Source organism: Mus pahari, chromosome 5 (genome assembly GCF_900095145.1).
Source record: "Mus pahari chromosome 5, PAHARI_EIJ_v1.1, whole genome shotgun sequence".
Lineage (NCBI taxonomy): Eukaryota > Metazoa > Chordata > Mammalia > Rodentia > Muridae > Mus > Mus pahari.
In genome coordinates, this window is record NC_034594.1 from 125,537,331 (window position 1) to 125,560,816 (window position 23,486).

The following is a 23,486-nucleotide window of genomic DNA, read 5'->3' on the forward strand; positions in this document are numbered from 1 at the left end:
TACATTGTTAAATTTATTCTTTGGCATTTTTTGATGCCATAGTAATAGAATTATTTCCTTAATTTATTGTTTTTAGTATTTATTGTCAATGTGTAAAGACACTATAGGTTGTTGTATACTGATCATATATTCTGCAGCCTTAGTTATCAATTTTAATTGTGTGGTGAGTGTGTGTGTGTACACACATTACTTTGGTTCTTCTGTAGGCAAGATCTTGTCTGTTATAATTGGAGGGAGCGTTGTTTCTTCTTTTGCAATTTAGGTAGTGCTTATTTCCCTGTCTTACCTTATGGCCCTGCCTGGCTATAACCTTGAACCCAACATTCAAAGGATCTGATGAAAGCAGAGGTCTTTGTCTTACTCCTGCTCTCAGAGAGAGAGCATTTAGGTTTTCTCTGTGAAGTACTCTACACGAGGCGCGGTACCCAAGCTGATGGTGTGGACCTTTTCTTACTGTTTTCTTATTTTTTTAACATGAAAGTTTGTCAAACTCATCTTCCACTGGGATGAACACATAGCTTCCTTTCTGTCACCATGGAGCATTGATTTTATAGATGGTTACAGGTTAAACTGCACTTGTAATGCTGGAAAACAGATTCACCCAGTCCTGCTGTCTACCCCTTGCCTGTGTTGCTGGATTCTATCTACTAGTGTTTTCTTTACAATTCCACATCTATATTAATAGGAGTATTGGCCTGCAGTTTTCTAGCTTCGCTTCAGATAATACTGGCTTCATAGAATCTTTTGGGATTGGTTCCTTCCTCTTTCTCTTTGTTAAAGGCTCTTAGGAATTTGTACTCATTCTTTTTTAAACATCTGGCTCTGGGCTTTTCTTTGTGGAAGACTTCAGATTACTAACTCAACCTATTTTACTCGTTTTAGACTTCTTCAGAATTTCTTAAGTTTAAGTAATTTCAGTAGTTGTACCTTTGTATCAATTTGCCCATTTAATATAAGTTGTTTTAATTTTGGCGGACAAATCTCTGTAGTGTAATTGTTTTTACTTCTATAAGGTCAATAGGATGCTTGCTCTTTCATTCTTGGTTTTAGTAATTTAATTGTAGCAAATGGGTGTAGTTGCTCTGTTTATTTGTAGGTCTAGGTAAAAGATTGCTGCTTTTGTTGGGTTTTTCAAATAAGCAGGTGTGTGTGTGTGTGTGTGTGTGTGTGTGTGTGTGTGTGTGTGTGTTCTGTGTTTTGTGTTCTATAATGTATTTCTGTAAGACTGTTGACTTGGATAAGGATGGTGTCCCAGAAGCAGGCCCTCAAGGGAATGCCTACCCACCCTGTCACTTTCAGTGGCTACTCAACCCCAGTTTTCACAACTACTCATGGTTGTGTGAGGTGACTGTTTTTCAAGGATGCTCTTAGGCCATGAAGAAAAGAATCCAACTAGGGTAAGCATAAAACCCATCAAACTGACGATGGTTGGAGACCCCACTGTTCTCGATGGACATTGTGAGAGTTTTAGCTAATTGTGACCATTTTCACCAGTGCCTCGTCGTTTGGATCATGAGACCTTCCCTCCACCATCTGGAAAATTTACCTATGTTGTTTTTAATTTGGGCCTTGTTTTAGTTTAAGGTCCAAAGGGAGGCCACCTGTGTGCAGCCTTTCCCCTCATTCCTTCCTGTCCTTAGCCCTTTCAGAATGTAATGAGCGTGCCTATGTATTGCTTTTTCTTCATCAGGAAAGTCCTTTTTCAAAGTTTTTAGAGAATCTATGGGGGAAATCATGTTGGGCACTGTAGGGATGTACACATATAAAAGAGGCCATTTTTTGCTCTCACCATGCTCATAATGCCATTGTGGTACATCAACTTGGCAGGCATCAAGAGAATCATCAGAAACAGAGAAGTCTTTCTCCATGTATAGAGAAGCTCTGAGGAAACATGCAGTCTCTTTCTCTCCCTTGCCCCCTTCTTTCCCTCTCTGATCTGGAGTGGGGACACACTGACCTGGTGATCTTCATGCCTATTCTTTGTCATTCAGGGCACTCAACACAAGCCAGCTGAAGGCCTGGAACATTGAGATGCTACCAGGTTACCGGGACCCCTACTCCTCCAGGCCTTTAACCAGGGGTGAAATTGGTTGCTTCCTTAGTCACTTCTCTGTCTGGAAAGAGGTAAATATTCTTTAGAGGAACACTTTGGTAATGAGGGCAAGGGAAACTAGAACTTCCCAGGTGAATTTGGGTCAGATGCAAGAGGAGCCCATGATTGTCCCGGAAGTATGCTAGAAAATTGTTCTTGCTTTGTGCATCCCGTCAGCCCAAGGCCAGCAGCAAAGAGACTAGGATGGTGGCCTCAGTGCCACGTGGGACAATGGTCAGGTGATGGTTTTCACAGTGTAGGAACATTGTTTTCCTGAGTTCTCCTTCCTCGCAAACAGGAATGTTTTGTGTATGTCTGTCATGTTATCATTTATCAAATGAATTCATGCAAGAATCACACAGCAGGCATGTGAGGCAGGGTTGGGCAGGATGGAGCCTTCTCACAGCAGGCATGAAGTATTAACTGTTTTCAAGTGAGAAGAGGCAGAGCTGTAACTGGGTCCCGTGTCTTATACATCAAGATACTACTGGAGGTGGCACTGGATCTCAGAGTACATGAGTAAGGGTCACTTCCCACAAGAAGGGAGAAGAACATAAAGAAAACAAAAAACTAAATAAGGACCTCTGGGTGCCTCTTCTCCTTTAATGATCCAGTTTTGACTTGCCTCTTCTTTTTCTATGCTTTAAATAAAATGTTATAGAAATAAGTAGAAGTACATAGATCATAAGATACAGTCAACAAAATGGCACACATAGAATGAGACACCCATGTCAATCAATACTGAGATCAAGAAACAGTCTTCTGGTCACCATTTCCCAAGGGTAATCTCCATCTTGACATGTGACAGTGTGATATGACCTGCCTTTGAACAACGCAATGCATATGACCTCTCGGTACTGGGTTTGAGAGATCTCAGCCTGCAAGCTTGCTAGCACTGTACCATTAAGGTATCTGTAGATCACATGGTTTCATTGCTGTGAACATGGCACAATCATCTATATAACTGACCATCACCGGTCATGTTCTTGGATCTAAGCTTTTAAAAATAAAAATGAGTATCAAAGTTTTCACCGTGTCCCCCACGGATGGCCTTTACAGGTTATTGACCGAGAGCTGGAGAAGACTCTCGTCATTGAGGATGATGTGCGCTTTGAGCATCAGTTTAAGAGGAAGCTGATGAAGCTGATGGAGGACATTGACAAGGCTCAGCTGGACTGGGAACTGATGTGAGTCACAAAGATGGATAGCTCTAAAGGGCAGTCTTCTCCAAGGTACAGAAAGCCACCTCCCCAGCTGGTAGGAGACTCAATCAAGCTTCCTTCCATTTACCTGATTTTTACACCACAGACATCCCCAGAAATAAGAAGTAGGGAAAGGTTGGGTTTCTGCCTCTGTCTACAAGGTGAGAAACTATGGGAAGTTTTGTTTTGTTTTGTTTTGTTTGTGTTTTGTGTGTGTGTGTGTGTGTGTGTGTGTGTGTGTGTGTGTGTTTGGTTGGTTTTTTGTTTATGGGATTGGAGTCACCCACCTGATCAGTGGCCTCTTGACAGAGGTGAGGAAACACCCTGAGGACCACTGGGGAGAAGGGTAGAAATTTCATCTGCAAAGTAAAGTGACTGTGTGTGAAGAGGGGGTAGCATGCATTCGTTTAAGAGCTAATGCGAGCCACACGATGGTGGTGCACGCCTTTAATCCCAGCACTTGGGAGGCAGAGGCAGGTGGATTTCTGAGTTCGAGGCCAGTCTGGTCTACAAAGTGAGTTCCAGGACAGCCAGAGCTATACAGAGAAACCCTGTCTCGAAAAAAAAAAAAACAAAAAACAAAAAAAGAGCTAATGTGTACTTGAACATCAGCTCCCAGGACGAGGGTTACCTCTGCAGTCCCTGATGGGGTAAGATGTGGAAGGATCTGAAGCTAGCTCCTCCACTGGGATGGGGTTGTCTAACCAGGGAAAGCACTGACTGCTTGTGGTGGGATGTGGGGCAATGGGCCAAATGTAGACAGCCTGGTTTCCAGTTGAGGCTAGATCTTGAACCTCTAGACCCAGTGGTAATTCATTTACATAGGATGGAAGGAGTTCTCTCATGTCTCCTGGACCCTGGCTCCTGTCAGAGTTACCGCCCCCCCCCCAACCCCACAGGAGAGGCGTGGGTATCAGCCACTTAGGAATATCACCAAGCCTTCTCACATGCAAATAAGGTTCCCCCAAACTCTCAGTCCAAGCCAATGAGAGATGCCTGCTGTCAAACCCTGAATCACCCCCAGAACTGTATATAAAGCCATGCAGGGAATTAAAGGTATGCGAGAACTATTCCTTTGTCTGAGCCTTTTGTTCCAAGAGCTGTATGTAACACTTGGAAGAGATCTTCTCTCCCGAAGAGGCACCCAAGGTCCCACCGCACTCCTCACTGGATTGTCTGCTTTTCACCTGCCAAGCCTGACCCTACTCAGTTCAGAGAGGCTTGGAGTGACCTGGAAGGTGTGGCAGAGACTTCATCTCCCTGCCTGCACTCACTTCCCTTTCCTGGAGCCTTCCCACCCAGCCTGGACAAAGATCTCCGTGGAAAACCTCTGGTACCAGGCCCACAGTGGGAAGCCAGGTTCTCTCAGGGAGTGTGGGCTCAGAGCTGGTTTCTTGCCTCTGAGTTAGCATCTTTTTGTTTTCCTTCCTCCCTTCTTCCCTTTCTCTCCCCTTCTCTCCTTTTCTTCCTCTTTTCTTTGTGAAATAAGCAACACTTTCTGTTTCCTCCAACGAGGCAGAAATGTCCCAAGTTTTCCAACTGTGTATCCAAGGTAACCTTGTCAAATTACAGCCTGCTCATTTGGAACAGCCCAACTTTCCCTGTCCTTCCATCCTCAACGGGGAAGATAAATTTGGACCCTGATGGAACTCCTCTTTTGAACTTAAGAAAATAATAATAATAATAATAATAACAGCAATGATCCAACTAACTAGGAAATAAACCTCAAAAATCATACTATGTAATAAAAAAGATGCTTCCCCTGTCAGAGTTGAGTCACATGATCCGTCTTCTGAACAGTGTCTGTTAGGATCACAGTTCTAGCCACCAGAAGTCACCGTTCTTCAGCCCTTCTGCATCTGTGGCTGTGTGTGTGTGTGTGTGTGTGTGTGTGTGTTTAGGTCATAGAATGTTACAGGTACATACATGATTTCAGGGCTGACCACCTGGTATTGAATATCTAATTTGAGGGTGTTATGGTTTGTATATGCTTGGCCCAGGAAGTAGTACTATTAGAAGGTGTGGCCTTGTTGGAGTAGGTATGTCAATGTGGGTGTAGGCTTTAATACCCTAGTCCTAGCTGCTTGGGAGTGAGTATTCTGCTAACAGCCTTCAGATGAAGATGTAGAACTCTCATCTCCTCCTGTACCATGCCTGTCTGGATGCTGCCATGCTCCCACCTTGACAATTATGAACCTGTAAGCCAGCCCCAATTAAATGTTGTCATCTATAAGAGTTGTCTTGGTCATGGTGTCTGTTCACAGCAGTAAAACCCTAACTAAGACAGGGCGTTCTTCCCAGGGTTGGGGAGCCTCCTGCTCTCAGTATTCCTTAGTTTCCTGTCATTCTTTATCTAGGGCTGAAACCCCCGCGAGATTTTCCCCCCGTCTTTGTGTATTGGTGTTGTACTTATTCAGGTCTTGTTTAAGCAACCATGTTGTTGAGATTTTATGTACCTTCCCTTACGCTCCTAGGAGATGCAACCTCATAGCAGATACCTCAGACCTCATACCTCAGACTCTTACAGTCTCTCCAACCTTTCTCCTTGATGTCTCCTCAGCTTTACATGTAGGAATTGTATTAGAGATGGGTTAGTCAGGGCTGGGCACCACCTGTGTTGGGATTTAAATTAGTAAGATTATAAAGTCAATTCCTCAGCCCTTGTAACCACATTTCAGGCACTCATTAGAAGTTTCTTCTCTACTGCACTTGAGAAAGTCGGACTCTGAGGACATCTTCTTGAGGTTCCTAGAAGAGCTAAAAGCAGAATATGTTTGTTTGTTTGTTTGTTTGTTTTTTATTGTGGCAAAGATTTTTTTTACTATTTTTTTATTAGATATTTTCTTTATTTACATTTCAAATGCTATCCTGAAAATTCCCTATACCCTCCCCTGCTCCCCTACCCACCCACTCCCAATTCTTGGCCCTGGCGCTCCCCTGTACTGAGGCATATAAAGTTTGCAAGACCTAGGGGCCTCTCTTCCCAATGATGACCTTATTCCTCAGACCTCCGTGTCTTCTTCAGAGCATGAGCAGAGTGTATAGGGGAAAGACTTTCAAAGTTGTCATTCAGACTCCCCAGAAGGAACCCGTTAGGGCTCCTCTTGTGTCTCTAGGTCCTCTACGGAATATCCTTTCTCACCCACAGCCTTTTCTATGCTGTTTAGCGCCCACACATGGAAAGTGGTACAGAAAGCATCTGAGGCAGAAGCTCTGGGGACATGAAGACATGAAGACAACAAACTCAAGATTCTCACATCTGGCTTCTTTTGTTCCTTTCCAACCTCTGTAAACACAGCTGGAAATATCATCCCAGGGAAATCATCCAAGCAACTTTTTCATCTCTTTGCATCTTCCCTTTCTGGCTTAAAGACAGACCACCAGGCCTGAATAGTTGGGGTGCCGATAAATGGAGTTGGAAAATTGACTTTATGAGGACCAATAGCGATTATGGATACTGCTAGAATGATCTCTGCGGTGGTATTCATTAGGAAGAGACAGGAGAGTCCAGGCTTTAAAACATCTTTTAAAACTAAATATGTGTTCTGTTCTTATAATATTCAATATTCTAATATTCAACTTGGAACTTTTCTCTTCTTCCCATCTCCTTACAGTTACATCGGTCGAAAAAGAATGCAAGTCAAAGAGCCAGAGAAGGCGGTGCCCAATGTTGTAAATCTCGTTGAAGCTGATTATTCCTACTGGACCCTGGGCTACGCCATCTCCCTGGAAGGAGCACAGAAGCTTGTTGGAGCCGATCCTTTTGGGAAGATGTTGCCAGTGGATGAGTTTCTGCCAATCATGTACAACAAGCATCCTGTGTAAGTCTCTTGCCATGGCCACCTGTCCCTTGGTCACATACTGTTCATAAATTAAGTCTCCTGGGTGGAACTTGGTGTTTTTATAGTTGTATGGCTTTCCTAAAGAATCCTTTTATTATTATAACCTGGAAAAGTTGAGTAGACCTTTGAATGGACAGAAATGGTGAGACAGAGGAGGTAACTGTCTTGTCTAATATCCTCTTCATTACTCAGTATGCAGGATAATGGTCTGCTCAGGATCTACTTGTCTATGTTCTGACTTTGCAACTTCATGTACCTGAAGCTAAAGGTCATCTTTCTTAAGCCACCCTAGATTTATTCTAGGTTCATTCTGCTCACCCCATGTGTGCAGCACTGGGTAGTAGTGTACACATCCTCTTAGTGTTCAAACTCTGGGTGATAACACGGATCCATGAACAGATCATCATGATGTGTTGTGATGCTCATAGTGGCAAGAAATTCAGGGGAAGGGGAGATGGCATCTGAGCCAGATATCAAAGGGAAGAGGAATACAGTGCTCAAATGCCCAAGGCCCTGCTGACTGACCTGACACTTATCAACAGGTCTAGTAAATGGCAGTTACCTGTTAGTCCTCACAGTAGGCTATACATTCTTAGAGGCAGAAATAACCACACATCTCTGGGCCCTGAGAGTATTTGTAATAGCTGCTGAAGCAGTGTGTCCTAAAATCATGAGTGGAACAGGAGGCCAGGTTCTGACCTTGACCCCTTCTCTCAGTTGCTAAGTGATCTCCAACTCTGTCCTTCCTTTTAGCTGTTGAGGTTCCCATGATACAGCTTGATCATTTTATCTTGTCACCAGTAAAGATGGAGCTCTCTGCCATCTTTTACGCAATATGCTTTACCTCCGTATCCTGACAGAAACATAGAGTCAGGTCACTATCTCCTGAAACAGAAAGGAAAATAGTCCTTAATTCTCCCATGGACAAGGATACTGTATAGGTATTCTTCACATAACTTTCAAGGAACCCTTGGAGGAAGCAAAGCTGTCCCTCTAGTTTCACAACTGCACAGAGCCCGGGCAGCAAGCAAGAACTGGGGTGCGATGACCAGCTAGCATGACTCTAAACCTTCTCCATACCCCTTACCCCGTTGTTGCTCTCCAGGTCTCAGATGTCTTCATTTCTTTATCAGTGGAAACAGAACACTGATTGAGAATTGATCATGTTTATTTATCGCTGTGAGTCCAGTAGAGTCGATGTTTTACCTTTCAAAGTATGACTTGAAGCTCTTTCACTAAATTGTTCTAGCCAACTACAACAGGTTGGGCTTGGCCCTTTTGCTTGTCTCTACAGACCTTCTCAACACTTTAAAGAAATCCTTTCTGTGTTTGTAGTCTAAGGTTCTCCACCATCGATACAACTTGACAAAAGCAAGAAATGAACCCAGGCAGTTTCAGAGATGACAAGCAGGGCTCTCTGCCTTCCCCATTCCCTGAGACTTCTTTCTTTCCCTCATGTGGGTGTGCACCTCTTGTTTACAGGGCCGAGTACAAGGCGTATTACGAGTCCAGGGACTTGAAAGCCTTCTCCGCAGAGCCTCTGCTCATCTACCCCACGCACTACACAGGCCAGCCAGGCTATCTGAGTGACACAGAAACGTCAACCATCTGGGACAATGAGACAGTGGCTACTGACTGGGACAGGACACACTCCTGGAAATCTCGGAAGCAAGGACACATCCGCAGCAACACCAAGAACACAGAAGCACTCCCACCACCGACCTCTCTGGACACTGTGCCTTCAAGAGACGAACTCTGAAAGCTTCCTGGGTGTGTGGTCTGCAAGGTTCATCACTGTCGGGATTTTCTAAAGGGCTACTCATCTGTTTGCTCCAGTTTGGGGTTTTGCTTTGTTTTGTTTTGTTTTGTTTTATAGTGATGGCAGTCATCTAATCAAGTGGTTTGATGTTATTCACCAAAATTATATAATTTGAACAGTGAAGAACAGAGAAATTAAAAACCAAATCCCCTAGGAAGCCATTACTGGAATGGCTAAGTTAAACTTCAGCCCAAATGCCCAGTTCTGCTCACTAGCCATAGAATGCGGTTAGCCACACTGGTGTGTCTACATGGCTCATATTCTCATCCAAGAAATGGCACCCCAAGCTGTCACATCAGTAAGTGGGCAGTCAACTCAGGCAAGCCAGTGGACCTTGTTTACTAATCTAAGTAGTCCATTTTATGTGGCAGATGTGGCCCTGAAATCATCAAGCCATCTAGACTACATTTATTCATCTATTTGATGTGACCTTGAAAACTGTACTATGTAACAAGTGTCTGGGAATGGGGAAATCAAACCATTAATTGGGCTTTTATTCAAAGGAGCTCTGTCATGAGTTTGTTGCAAAGCGGATGTTTTCTTCTTGGCTTTATTATCCCATGGAGTGAGAGCTGGAGAGATGGCTAAGTGGTTATTATCCAATGGAGTACGTAACTGGCTTGGGCTGCAACATAGCTCTTGACCATCATGGCAGCTAGAGCGTTCATCAAATTGTCTAGGTGCCATGTGGCTATAATATTTAGATATTTATGGGGGAAAGATCTCAACGGTTGGCATTTGTATTGTGGCTTAAGTCCAATATGTCTATTTATATAAAACTGTAATATATACAGGTTGTGAGGGATGGGGTGACCCAGAACCTCACACCTTATATGCCACCCCTTCGCCTGGGGAGGAACTGCAGGTATGAGTTTAATAAGTCACTGTTGATGAGTTTAATAAGTCACTGCTGAGAGGCAGAATACATTTCAGCCTCACAAATCTCCTTGTTTTGGATTTTCATTATATTCTGAATTATTTATTTTACCAATGTGGAAAAACCATCATCTGTAGGGTGAGGCAGGGGAACAGATGTCTCAGACTCTCACTGCACACTGGGCAATATCAGTACAGACACGTGAGTCTGAGCATCTGAACTGCCTGAATTTCCCAGCTTGGCTTTAGCACGGAAGACCGCTGGTGAGAAGCTAACCAGTTAGGAATAACTTATTCTCCAGTGGATATATAAGACACTGGTCTAGACAATAGGTTTAAGTCAACAATCCACAGCTCTCAGAGCCAAAAATCCTAGATAGACACTTTTCTCAAAAAAAAAAAAAAAAAAAGTCCCCTAAAACTCCCTAATTCTTCATAGACTAATTTTATGTCAGTTGCAATGCTGGACTGTGTCACACAGTGTTGGGATTCCCAGTCAGCTGTCGACCGTGTCTTGTGGTGTGTCACCTCAGCCGCCCTTCCTTCCTGGTTGTAGTTCAGGCTTCTTGACTGAAGCTGAGAAACCAGGCTTATCCAACCCCAGCTTGCCTCTTCTCATCTAGAGAAAAAGAGAAGAACATTGGGGAGCTCACGGGGAACCCTAAGTGATTCCTAAGGTCTCCTTGGGTGTTCGGTATTTTGTTTGTAATTTGAATGTGTGCAGGAATGCCTGGCTTTAACTGTGTATTTTATAGGGGTGGGGGGTGGCTGGGGCACTGGGAGTGAAGGGAGACTGAGTTAATTTTTGTGTTGTTGTTGTCATTGCTGTTGCTGTCTTAATGGGGAACTTTCTCCTGTTTGTCCTGTCAGCTGGTCTGACAGAGTTAAGAATTTTCATTCTTAAAAGACATTGGATTTCAAAATTTGAATTTTAGATTAGGACCTTTTCTAACTGTGAATAAAGTTCTGGTTCTGTTAGTATAGTGTTTCTGCCTGCTCAGATTTGAGTCCCTTGTAATGTTCTCGTGAATGATTATAAACTGCAGATCTAGCACTTTAAAAAGCCATCTTTTTAACAATCCAGATAGCTTTGTCAAGCCTCCCTTCTGCTCTTCAACTTAGATACCTGGCCACTGTGGTGAGTGACACTTGAGGCCTTCGGTACAGAGCTTTGTCTCTGGCCCTGGAGCCTGCTGTTGGTGCCTGAGAGGCAGAAGCCCATGTGGATTCCTCTCAGGATCCAAACTGGGATCTCCTGAGGGACAAGCCTGACCTTGTTAGTGTAAGCGCTGCCCTGTTGGCTGCCCCCTCCAGTCTGCAGAAGACTCAGCCTTGGCATCCTTTGGGCACTTGAAGGAGCGGGCATCCACATACCCTGGTCTGTCTTTCTGTGCTGTTTCAGGGTAGAGAAGTGACCAGCTGCCTTCTGGAACTCTCCATTAAAAATAAAAACAAGCCGGGCATGGTGGCGCACACCTTTAATCCCAGCACTCTGGAGGCAGAGGCAGGTGGATTTCTGAGTTCAAGGCCAGCCTGGTCTACAAAGTGAGCTCCAGGACAGCCAGGGCTATACAGAGAAACCCTGTCTCAAAAAACCAAAAAACAAAACAACAACAACAAAAAAACCCCAAACAAACAGATTTTCTAAATTCCTAAATTATGCTTGCTGCTTAGCTCTTCAAACCTTTGCCAATGACCAACACTACCAGGACTTCTATGTCTGCATCAGTGTTGAAAACCAGAGAGCATCAGGAACTGTCATGGCATTCCAAGGCAAATGAGACAGGGCAGCTACTGCCCTGGCCATGTTGTGGGAGCTACTGTGTGCAGATGAGTAGCATTCTGTAAGCTGGCAGGAATTATACCATACGTTCAAGGCAGAAGAGTCCCCCTAGAGGAAATTGAGTGTATGGCATATGTTCAAGGCAGAAGTGTCCCCCTAGAGGAAATTGAGTGTATGACATATGTTCAAGGCAGAAGTGTCCCCCTAGAGGAAATTGAGTGTATGGCATTTGTTCAAGGCAGAAGTGTCCCCCTAGAGGAAATTGACGGAGCCCACTATTGTGCTAACACGTGGTCTATCCAACCATTCAAAGATAAAATGGTAGGGAAAGTGACTCTAGTATTTCAAATACTCCCAACTCCCCCCAACTCTCCAGAACCATGTGTGAGCATAGCCTGGTTTCAGGCCCTGTTTGGGGAAAGGAAACACTCAGGAGTTAAGGGCAGGTCCACCCCTTTGTGGGAATCCAGTCAATTTAGGAACCACACAGGCGGGTAGCTGTATTTTAGAGACTAAAAGGGAAAAAAGTGGGTTTTAGCGTCCTAGAGGATTAGAGCTGCTTTTTCAGCACAGTGGAAGGAGGGCCTGTGAAAGACCATCCAGAGTTAATGGGAGGATGGGCGGGAGTGTCGGGCCCAGTGATGGAACTGGGCAGAGGTACTGCCGACTAGCTGACCTGCTTACATCTGATCATGAAGGTAGAGGCTGCTGGGTGGGGAGAAGTCTGGGATTCTAGGTTTGCTTCCTTTCTGGACAGACAGTGGAGAAGCTTCTGGGATAACGTTGGTGCCTGAAGCCAGAAAGGTTCCCACTCAGGCACAAACCCGTTGATCTTACTGTTTCTCATTTACGGTTGGAGCAAATGAGTAAGGATTATATCCCAGGAGACTTTCCACAGTGTATACCTTCACATCCTCCAGCAAATAAAGCAGTAGGAATAAGCAAGGGTCATCTCCTCATCAAGGATTGCTGCAGGGGAGGCCTTCATCGTAAAGAGCCATGCCCAAATCTCCAAGAGAGGGCATTTTCTCTTCCAAGTCCTCCATATTCTCTTGACACCCACACTGAATCAGACTCTGAGCCACTCACTCTGAGTTCAGCCCATCCAGGACTCCATGTTTTCTCTTCCTGTGGACCAGGACCCCAGTTCCTGACTCCTAGCGGTATGCAGATGCCACCTGGTACATAGGAGACTGGGAACCACAACATTCATCCCAGACTCTGCTGTTTCTCCTTCTGGGAAACCATGGGCTGTGGACCACCATCCTGTCTTTGTTCTGCCTCCTCTGAGTAGCAGACATGCCAGCTGTGCCCACGCACCCCAGCAGGGGACAGGACACAATAAGGACACCTCAGCACCACAGTGTGTTTGAGATACTCTTTCCAACCAAGGAGGGGAAGGGAATGATCCACAAGTGATCGATTGCCTTGACTGATATCAGTTCACTGTGGAGTTAATAACAAAATAAAGCTGAAATGAGGCAGGTATCTGAGAAGATGGGATGAAATGACTTATACCTGAGGACAGGCAGCCCTGGAGGTTGTCGGTATGGCAATGCAGGGTTTCATAGGGCTCTTTTCTCCAGAGACAACCTGCTGCCTCAGAGACATTCTCCAAAGTGTGGCTGAGAGATGAAGCTAGAAGGTGAGAGGACTCGTGGGGTCCCCTGCGAACCTCAGATGACAGATCCCTCAGCACAGGGCAGCTGAGGCAAGGAAGAAAAGCCTAGGGTTTTCTGTTTGCCTGCTTGGAAAACGGTGGTGGCTTTAGTACATCATGCTACCAAAGACTGCACAGAAAATGGCACCTCCTCTCATGACAAGGACAGGAAAAGATGAACTTGCTTTAGCATTTAGGAAGAAATGTTGACGGAAGTGTCAGACACTGGGTGGGATCTAAGGGTCAATGGTGAGCTGTGCCATTCAAATTTGGGGAGACAGGAGGCTGCCTTCCTCTTTGCCCTATGAATTTACTGAAAATTCTCTCTCCTGCCCTCTCGTGGTCTTCCCCCCACCCCGTGTGTGTGTGTGTGTGTGTGTGTGTGTGTGTGTGTGTGTATCTTTGTCCATGTGTGTGTTTGCTTTCTTTCTCCCACTGCACATGTTCATAATTAAAATGGTCTCACGTGGGCTGCCTCCACCACACCAACGGCGCTGCTCCTGCTCAACTCCCGCCCCCCAGCCATCCTTCCCCTGACCTGAGAAGGGCAGGAAGGTGGAATGAAGAATCATCTAAGAATTAATTCTCTTGACTTTTGAATAAACTAATTTGTTCTTAGACCCGCCCTTGTTTCTTCAGCTTAGTTTCTCCTGAAATGGGTGTACAAGTCAAAGCCCATGTGGGAGCACTTCCAAGGTCTGAAGGGCATCTGCCTAGAAGCCCCTGGGGACCTTAAGATCGCTCCTCTGCATGGTCCCCAGCCCAGTGCTGTCCAGAATCTCAATCCTGGAGGAAAGACGTCTTTCAGGATGCAGTAGACAGCTTTCTGTTTCTTATAAGTTGTCAGTGAAGCTGGGTGTGGCGGCGCATGCCTTTAATCCCAGCACTCAGGAGGCAGAGGCAGGCGGATTTCTGAGTTCGAGGCTGGCCTGGTCTACAAAGTGAGTTCCAGGATAGCCAGGGCTCCACAGAGAAACCCTGTCTCCAAAAAACAAAAACAAAACAAAACAAACAACAAAAAAGTTGTCAGCGAAGATGGGGAACCAGACGTGCGAAACAGGCATGCGTGCAGGCCGCAGCTGACACGCCAGAGTGCTGGTGGTGTGAGCAACAAGGTTTGAACTGCTATTCTAAACCAGCATAGTAGTGTGAAGACTTGAAGAGGATTGTATGATTGTTCGACCTGGCCCTGCAGGAGGAAACCAAGCAAATTTGAGGGGAGGGACTACCCATGAGTGAAGAGGAAAGTGGGAGCCCGCAGAGCAAAGTCCTCATGCCCAGAGGACTCTCTGGGGCAGAAGGACAGGACAAGAGGAGAAAAGAGAGTGGCAGGCCGCTTGGAGGTAGTGATTTTGGTGCAGAGGCTGGACAGGAAAGCAAGCATGAGGAAACCAGTGGCCAAAGGCAGGGTTAATGGAAATGGTACCAGCCTAGTCCTTAAAGTGACCACTTTATCCTTAATCCTACCACAGGCTGAGGTGGGCCTAGGCCTGCGATAAAATGGTGGGACAGGAGTAACCTGCTGCAGGAAAGAGACAGAGATTATTCTCACAGAAGAGGATCCAGGAATGAGCAAGGTTCTCCCTACAGGTCTGCAGATGCAGAGGGCATCCAGGAAGGTGGGAGCCCTCAGAAGGACACTCCAGCATAGGCCTCAACTCACCTGTCAAAGGCCCTCACTGACCAGGGAGGCTGTGCAGAGCCCACATGCCTGTCTTCATGAGTTTCTCTGGGTCACAGCCAAGAAACTAGCTGCCGGAGCCCCAGGCATGCTCCAACTCCGTGAGTCAGACGGTAGCAGCAGGCTAAGATTTTCCCAGGGTGCTGTTCCACGCATGGAAGCTTTACCCCCGTGATTTTCCCATCTGGAGTGGGGGCTGCTCCTCCAGCCAAGAATGTTGGGGTTCCCTTGCCCTAGGCCTGAAGGAAGACAGCAGCCAGCTGAGACTGCACTCAAATGAAGAGCTTTTTGTGCACACTCTCACTCTGAATAAACCTCAAGGGACAGGAGTGCCTGTCAGTTACCGATTCTCAGCTAAGGCAATGCTAAGTAATAGAACTTGCCTAAGGTGGTAAGTGGCCAGGGAGCCTGTCTTCCCAGCAGTCAGCTCTGCACTCCCCCCTCCACCCCCTCACACAACACAAACTGCAAACTACAGCCCCAACAAAATGTCTAATAGCTCTAGCTCTCTCTCCCTCTCTCTGATATATCTGATATACTAATTATTCAAAAAGTTATCAAATGTACATACCATAGTGTACATTCTCAGATAAGATTCTGTTGAAGGCTTGGCTGTTTGCGGTCATATAAATGAGGATCATGGATGTCTGAGAGAAAACTATCATTTAGAAGATTGCTTCCATTTCGAATCAAGCACCTTGATTTTTCAGAAGAAGCCATGGAAGCAGTTCAGAAATCACTTCAACCATCTCTTGTGTGAGACGATGTCCTAGCACTCATTTGTAAGCTTGGGTACAAGCCTGGACCTATGATGCAGCATAGGTTCTAATCATTAGTAATGGAGGGGCATGATGCTTCCTCGTGGGAAGTCACTGAGCACAGAGGACAAGATTCTGGGTCTAGGACTGGCTCTCCCAGATAGGCCAGCCTTGGCTTCACAGTGAGTTCCTTCATGTTGATACCCCTCCCAAAGGGGCTAAGGAAGCGGGAGAAGGAAAAGAAGAGTGGGTGTGACTTAAGTTAGACTCCTCAAACTGCTAAGTAAAACAGAATACTTCCACACAGGGTCCAGATTTTTTAATAGGGATACTGGGGGCCCATACTCAATAGTAACTGGTGAACTATGATCTAAAATACTGGCTCCTGTTGAATTTTTCTGCATCTTAGACAAATTTAAATCAGTCTAATATTTTCTCCTCCTTTTAACATCTCTTGTCTTTAGCTTCTCCTTTGCTGTATGCAACCCCTTCTGAGGTCCTCACCATCTATTCTAAACACTGTCTTTGGGGGACATGGGACATTCAGGCATTTGTGTCTTGCCTTCCCTGCACAGAGACTATATGCCCAAGCTACATAGTGACAGGACCACGAAGCGCCACATGTTACTTTGGTCTACACCAGTCAGGACAGTTAAGACTAAAAGCCTTTGTCACTGTGACTTGAAAGGGAAAAAAATCAAGCAGATGGAACTGTAAGGCAGGACATAGCTGGGTCCCGGGTCACTGGTTACAGAACCTGCCTGGCTTCCACTGTGCTCCCTTAGCTGTAGAAGGAAATCTGTGGTTCAAGGTACTGGGATGTTTTGGTTACTCCAATCTGGTCTGGGATAGCCTAATAAACACTTGCAGTTGCATTTCAATTTTAGACATTTCCAGGGGAACCATCGATGAGAAAAGCCGTGTAAGTAACTTCTTAGAATAGAGGCGTGGGTAGCTGAAGAGAATCAGGAAAGCCCTCGGTGCTACGGAGGTCAGAGCACTGTACAGCATAGCAGCCCCCTGTGGTCTTACACTGTGTGAACCTGAAAATGGTTCAGAGAGGGTAATCTGAAGATAGGACTTCAGGCAAAAAGGCTCCAAGATCACTTTCTACATATATATAGGGAGAGGGGCTCATTTTCTAGGATGGTTTTGAAAATTAGTCACGTAGTCTCTCAGAGGTTAGGCCACAGGATCAATTCCCTTTCAAAACACCCACTTGAGTCATTTTTAGGAACCTGCTGGAAAGTAAGTATGGGTAACCAGATGAAAATTACGCAGCTGTGTGCTGTGTGAGGTCAGCTGGGAGGGATGGTTTCTGAGAACTTCCAGAGAGGTTTTCCCTGCCCAGGGAGCATGGCATCTGTCTAGACGGTGCCTCACTGCGCTTGGAAGAGGATCTCAAGGAGTCTCGCCCCAGGTTCACACAGATGGCAGCCCCACTGCACGGCTCCTAGGAAAGGCATCTGAGCAGGGCACGCATCACTGGTCTGTTCCGAGGATGTGCCTCTTCCCTCTGAGCTCACCATCCTTGCCAGGGGGCACGGCCCTCTGCCACTCGCAATCCCTCTGCTCTGGCCAGCTGATTCAGAGAAGGCCTCTGAATGCTGGCAAACCTGGAGCCCGGAGCCCACCCGATTAACACTCTAAATACAAGTCCTTTGGGTCTGGCAGCACATGCCAACCAAGTCCCAAACCAGTTTATTAGTTTAACCAAAAGGTAAACAGATGCTGGAGATGCGGAAAGACAAGCGTGCGAGCAGCTGGAAACAAAGTCCAGCTGTTTACCTGGAAGCAAAATTAAAACAACTGAAGTGGCATTAAATAAATGAGGCCATGTTTTACCCACTTGGGATTTCCATTGTCTTTTTTTTAAAAAGGTAAATATATATATATATATATATTTTTTTTACATTGCAGCATATAAATCTAGGCTCTACATAAACAGTATAATTACACAGGGTGAGCACATGGTCATAACACGTATGTCTTGTGAGCCACACCCTACACCAGGCCAATAGCTCTGCATTGACTTTTTGACCTTGACACTGAGAAAGCCAGGCTGAGGCTAGGTTTGCCTCAGTCTTCGTGGTGGCTGTAATCCTTGCCATCTCCCCACCATGCACAGAAGCACTAACCACAAAAAGGCTCCCAAACAAAAGAAGTGCCTTCTGATGACTAGTTGGAAGCTAACTGGTCTCCACGTTCCAGTCCAATCTCCTAGAAACAGCAGGGTGCGTCTGGTGTCGGAATGTACAAGACAAGAGAATCTGACGACTTCCTGGCTCTCTCTGGTCCACTGCCACAAATCTCTGAGCTTTTCCCGGTGTTTCTTGCTGAGTTCATATGGCTATTTACAGAACACAAACCCTACATAACCTTCGAGAGCTATAGTATAGGGTTAGGAAAAAAAAATCCCTGTTACAATCTGGACATCATATTCTGGGTTCATTCTCTTTATTTTTGGAATAAAAACTGGTATTTGGAGAAAAAAATTAAAAAGGGACAATAATTTGAAAGTGCTTCTTATACACGTCAGCTCCTTCACGTATGGCTTTTCCATTCAGATCCCAGCATAGCTCAGATCGGAAGCATGAGGATGATGCTGTTATTACTACAGACAAAACCCATCACTTACCAGTGCCACCAGGAGAGGAAGTGTGAGGTGAGAAAGAAGAGCGATACTCTCCCATCTACAAGGGCGCACCTCTGTGAGAAAGGGCAGAGACAGCAGCCACAGTCCCCTTTCTCTCCCTGTGACCTGAACACAGGGATGCTACGAAAGTAAAGAAGGAAACGAGCTGCTGTTAGTCAGCGGGGGACATTTTCTGAGGGGTTGACAGGGGGGTCGCTGCTCAGAAATCTTTCACAGGCTTGAAATGATTGCATGGAGTTGATTGCAGCAGAAATGTCTACACCTGAGGAAGAACTGTTCATAAGAGGCCCACGGCTCCAGATGGCAAACGACCGGATGTACACTGTTACATGCAAGGGGCAATCGGAGGGTGGTGGAGTGGTCCAAGACAGAGGAGAGTCCAGAGGAGCTGCTGTGCTTCTGCGCTTTCTTCTCTGGCTGAAAAGTTATAGAAGACCGAGGCTACTTGTGTGGTAATGATTGTGGTGTAATCCTTAGGAGAGAATGCAGAAACACAACAGGGTTTCTAGGAATTGAAACAAGCTTGTGTTGACCCCAGGGGCACTGTGATGGGGACCAGCAAGGCACACAGGCCAGCAGACTCCAGCAGAGGGCAGAGACCATTGACCCATCCAAACCTTTCCATGGTGGCCTTTCATGCAGCCTATGGCCACGCCAATCTCTGCTGTTTGGTCATCTGGTGGCACACGATTGAGAAAGGAATTCTCTCCCTTTACAAAAATAGAGCCTGGGCTTGTAATACTGGCATGAAGAACACTCCGCATTGGTAGGTCTAATTCTATTTACTTGGAAGTATGAGACCAAGTTCTTGGTCCCTTCTGTTTCCCTGTAAAAAGTGGCCTCAACTTCCCAGGCCATTGTGCAAATTGTTTTTTCCATAGTCCAGAATATCCTGTATAGTCCCTCTGGTATATCTACACATACACACACACACACACACACACACACACACACACACACATACACACACACACACACATATGATATGTGTGTGTATATATATATATATTTTAATATGGACTGTTTTGTATTCACTCTCAGGTCTAAGAGCATCAGTGAACCATTTATCCTTTAATGTCCAATTCACGTCCACTCTCCCCTGCACAGTGCTCTCTACACAGCTGAATTCTATAAATATCTGTCACTTTCACCAATGATGCTCAACACTGGGTGGTGGTTGGCGTCGCCATGGCTTTTGCACAGCCTCACTCTGCCTTGGGAAGTAGGAGTGTGCTGTCCCTTTCAGAGGGTGATCTTGCTGTGCCTGTTACTCCAGCAGCCCCGCTTAGCTGTCCTGGGCAAAGTCAGGCTGGTCCGACTGCGCAGCTTCACCTGCTCCTCCACTGAGTTCTTTTTGCGTAAAATGAAATCAAAGTTCACTTGGCTATTCATGGCATAAAAGACGTTTGCAGAGTCCGGGATCACCAGTTCTAGGAAAAAGAAGGAAACACAGCTGGTCAGTGTGTGAGGGGAAGCCCATCCATGACTGGCAGAAGCCAAGTCTGCCCAGACACAAGGCCTGGGCAAGTCTCTGTTTCTTGACTAAAACCTAGACCAAGCAGTGTGGATACGTCCTCATAACTGGTCCCCCAAAACTTAATCCCTATCTGAAACTGAGCACAAGGTGTCAGAATTCCTCCCATGAACTTAGTGTTCAAATACAGAATGTTAGAGCTTAAAGAAGGTACAGGGGTAGGGACACCAACGATGGGATGGTCCCAGGACCACAGAGCTGGAACGAGAACCCAGGCTTCCTGGCCCCTGCTAGCCCTGCACTCCCACAGCCCAAGGGTGTCCACGCACGGACAAGACCTACAGCAACTGTCAGATATCTTTACTTGGATTAAATTAAGGTACCTTTGACAAGATTCCAAAGCAAACCAGTCATTTATTCTTGTTGAGTCAACATTTTGTCCAGCGTTTGCCTTTCTACGCTAAACAACATCCACATAAGACAATGCATGCCACTGATTTTTAAGTCGTATTCAAATTCAGTGATGCCCACCTAAACACCCATAATTTATAAACAAGGGTTGTTACTGCCAGTGGAATACTAAATTGTGTCAATGCCAAGTTGTTTTACTCTGTTTTGAAAACCATAGAATAAAATGGACAGATGTGGACACTGGGCTTTGTGGAAGTGAGGTCAGAAAAGAAAATGGCAGGGGCTTCTGGTTGCAGATCTGCATGGGGTGAGCTTCTGGTGAATTCCTCACACCGGGGACCCCTCAGCTAGCCCAAGATGAACAGGTTCTCCAAGACAGGTACATGGTATACAAGTGTTCACAAGAGTCCTCTCACCCCTGCTCACCTATTTGGGGCCATGATAATGGCCCTCCAATCTATACAGCAGTTAACATTTCTGCAAAGCCCTTTCCGGTACATTATTTATGGTGACTTCATAATTGCTGAGACCAGAGAGAGCTTTTGTCTCCAGGGAGTTGGTTAAGGACAATGGTGGCAAGGCATTTGTGGAGATCTCAGCTGGGGACAGAGCTGAGCCCAGGGTTCCCTCTTTGAGTCACTAGATCTGCAGATCCACTGGCCTCCCTTTTCGCCACTCTGCAGCCACATGCTACAATTCAACAGACCACTTTGGGGATTTATCATGTTAACTGCAACAACTGCATTTAGGTATTACAAATGACAGTCAGGGGATGGCTACACCTGAAAAGGGCTTGCTTTATAGGCACAAGGACCTGAGTTTCATCCCCAGAACCTACACTTCAAAATAAAATAAGATAAAATAAAATAAAATAAAATAAAACAGCTAGATTTGGAGCTGGAGGACGGCTTAAAGGTTAAAGGCTGCTCGTTCAGAGTGCCTGGGTTCAACTCTTAGCACCAATAACTCATCTGTAACTCTAGTTCCAGAATTAAAAACCAAAAGAAAAATAAACAAATAACAACAACAAAACTCTGGAATTGTGGCATGAGTGCTTCCGGGTCAGACAGGATGGAGAATCACAATGTCAAGTAAAGGATGTGTGTGAGGACCTGCCCAGGCCCAACAGGTTCCATCTGCTTCCCACTCGTGACACACAGAGACTGCTCATGAAAATGTACTTCTTGTGGGGAACACACACAGTGGGCAAGAGGAATTCTACAGAAAAGCCCAGAAACAACAGCAAACAAGCGTTAGCGATGGGGTAGCAGCTTGAGACCCTTGATCTACAGTAAGGCCATATGTAGCTTGTCACCCTGGCACACCTAAAAATCACCACCAGGGGGCATGAGACCAGTGGGTAAGAGCACTTCACTTGCTGTTCGAGCAGGAGCCCCGAACCCCTTACCCCCTCCCCCCATGTCAGGAGTGCCTGGGCTTGCTGGCCAGCAGCCTTGCTTCAGGCTCAGAGAGAGCAGGACACATTTTGTATTGTTCTGGTCACATGCACACACACATCTGTACACTCATACAAGTATGTGCATGTGCCCCCACCATCACTAGGATCCAATGAAAAGAAAGACGTTACATGCCCTTTCTGCTGTCAACAACAGAGCCGAGTGTGCGTGCGGCTGGCACCTGCCGTTGTGGAGAGCACACCTACCTTTGTCCTCTGAGATGACCTGCACCAGCTCATACTCCTCAGCGGGGTCCGACTCTAGATTGTGCTTTGACATCGCTCTCTGGATCACAGCGGGGGTCTTATCCTGGCTTGTCAACTGCAAAGGCAACAGACACATCTGGACTGAGCTTAGCTCACATTTCCTGATCTCCTGACCTCTGACCTTTGCTGTCTTGATGGAGTAGGTGGCATACGAACAGGACAAGGAGCCAGGACTCCTGAGTGCTCATACTACTTCTGAATGAGTAGGTGAAGGATAGACGGTGGTGAGCATGTACTGCCTATCACCCCACCCTAGCTAAGCTCCCAAATAAAAGAACATACATGAGGGAACTATGAGCAGTGTACGGCATTATGAGCCCTGGGCCAATGTGCCAGCCTAATGCTATAACATTAGCTGACAACCAATAGGAAAAAATGGCTGTAACTCTGCCCACTGACCACTGCAAAAAAATGGGGGTAAGAGATTCTATGACCCAGCAAACCATTTGCTAAAAGAAGTGAAACCCTATGTCCACAAAGGCCTTCTGCGCAGTGCACTAAAGGAGGTCAGACGAAGAACTCGCACCTCCACCAGTGGAGAAGACTCACAAATGCGCTGAGGAAAAGAAACAAGACAGCGATCGCATTCATCATAAAGCCTGTATCTGTAGCATTAGAAAACCAGTCCCCAGGGGACTGACTGGTGGAAGGTCACAGGGAGTCTTGGTGTGACCGACAGATAGATATATACACTTTTAAAACTCAAAGAACGGAACATTAAGACCTGTAACTGTATGTAAATCTCTCGTCAGTAAAAGCCAGCTTCTAATGAAATCACAGGTGTTCTGTTCACCCTCATGCCTGACGGTCCTTTTCTTTATCTCTGCCTGTTAGCTGACTCTGAGCATAAGCTCAGGTGGCATGAAAGAGGAACATCGGAATGCCATATCTTGAGTGATATCTTTAAAGGCTAAAGAAGTGAAAGAAAACTTAGGTCATGCATTTTTAAAAAGAAAATCTGCTCTCACCAGGAGCAGATTGCTGGAGCTTGGCACACGTCTGGCATGGACACACACACACACACACACACACACACAGAGAGAGAGCTTGATTTCCTCAGGGCCTAGGTGCCTCCCTCTGACCCTCACAGCAGCTGGTGTTTGTGATTCAATAAGCAGCAGTAAGCACTTCGTGAATGGGCCTAATTCTAAAACATCTGGCATATATACTTAAAAGGAAAGAATTGGTGCACACAAAATTTTAAAGGAGGAAAATGCTTTACCCTGTGCAACAAAAAGGGTCCCAGGAAGAGACAGTGACAGGGAGCATTCTCCCAAAGGCAGGCCCTATTCCAAGGAAGGAACAGTCTGGGGACTCATCTATTTATACCTACCCAAGACCAGGACAGCGCGTTCGACCTAAGATGTCTCCTACATGCCAAGCTTTCACCTGTCAGAGCGGAGCACACTGCCATGGGCATGGCACACAGCATTAATGGCTGGGTGCGTACATTTGTACTCTGATTCCAGATGCTGTGGTCATGTAGGTGGCCCCTATCTCTCTGGTTGG

At 45.9% G+C, this 23,486-nt stretch overlaps 2 protein-coding genes across 7 annotated transcripts in view; one reads left to right on the plus strand and one right to left on the minus strand.

Annotated features, from left to right (window-relative positions):
* Colgalt2 (collagen beta(1-O)galactosyltransferase 2) overlaps window positions 1–10,811 on the plus strand; it is a 105,479-nt gene extending 94,668 nt beyond the window's left edge. Inside the window, exons 9-12 of the mRNA XM_021197980.1 lie at window positions 1,992–2,124; window positions 3,152–3,279; window positions 6,909–7,115; window positions 8,619–10,811. Of these exons, the coding sequence (XP_021053639.1) occupies window positions 1,992–2,124; window positions 3,152–3,279; window positions 6,909–7,115; window positions 8,619–8,895 (745 nt within the window). The 3' untranslated portion in view covers window positions 8,896–10,811. The remainder of the gene's footprint in view (window positions 1–1,991; window positions 2,125–3,151; window positions 3,280–6,908; window positions 7,116–8,618) is intronic.
* Window positions 10,812–17,370: 6,559 nt separating this feature from the next.
* Rgl1 (ral guanine nucleotide dissociation stimulator like 1) overlaps window positions 17,371–23,486 on the minus strand; it is a 239,324-nt gene continuing 233,208 nt past the window's right edge. For all 6 annotated transcript variants that reach the window (XM_021197720.2, XM_021197716.2, XM_021197717.2 and 3 more), the window contains 2 exons: window positions 21,918–22,032; window positions 17,371–19,799 (listed from right to left, as the gene is read on the minus strand). In XM_021197720.2, coding sequence (XP_021053379.1) covers window positions 19,612–19,799; window positions 21,918–22,032 — 303 coding nt within the window. In that variant the 3' untranslated portion in view covers window positions 17,371–19,611. The remainder of the gene's footprint in view (window positions 19,800–21,917; window positions 22,033–23,486) is intronic.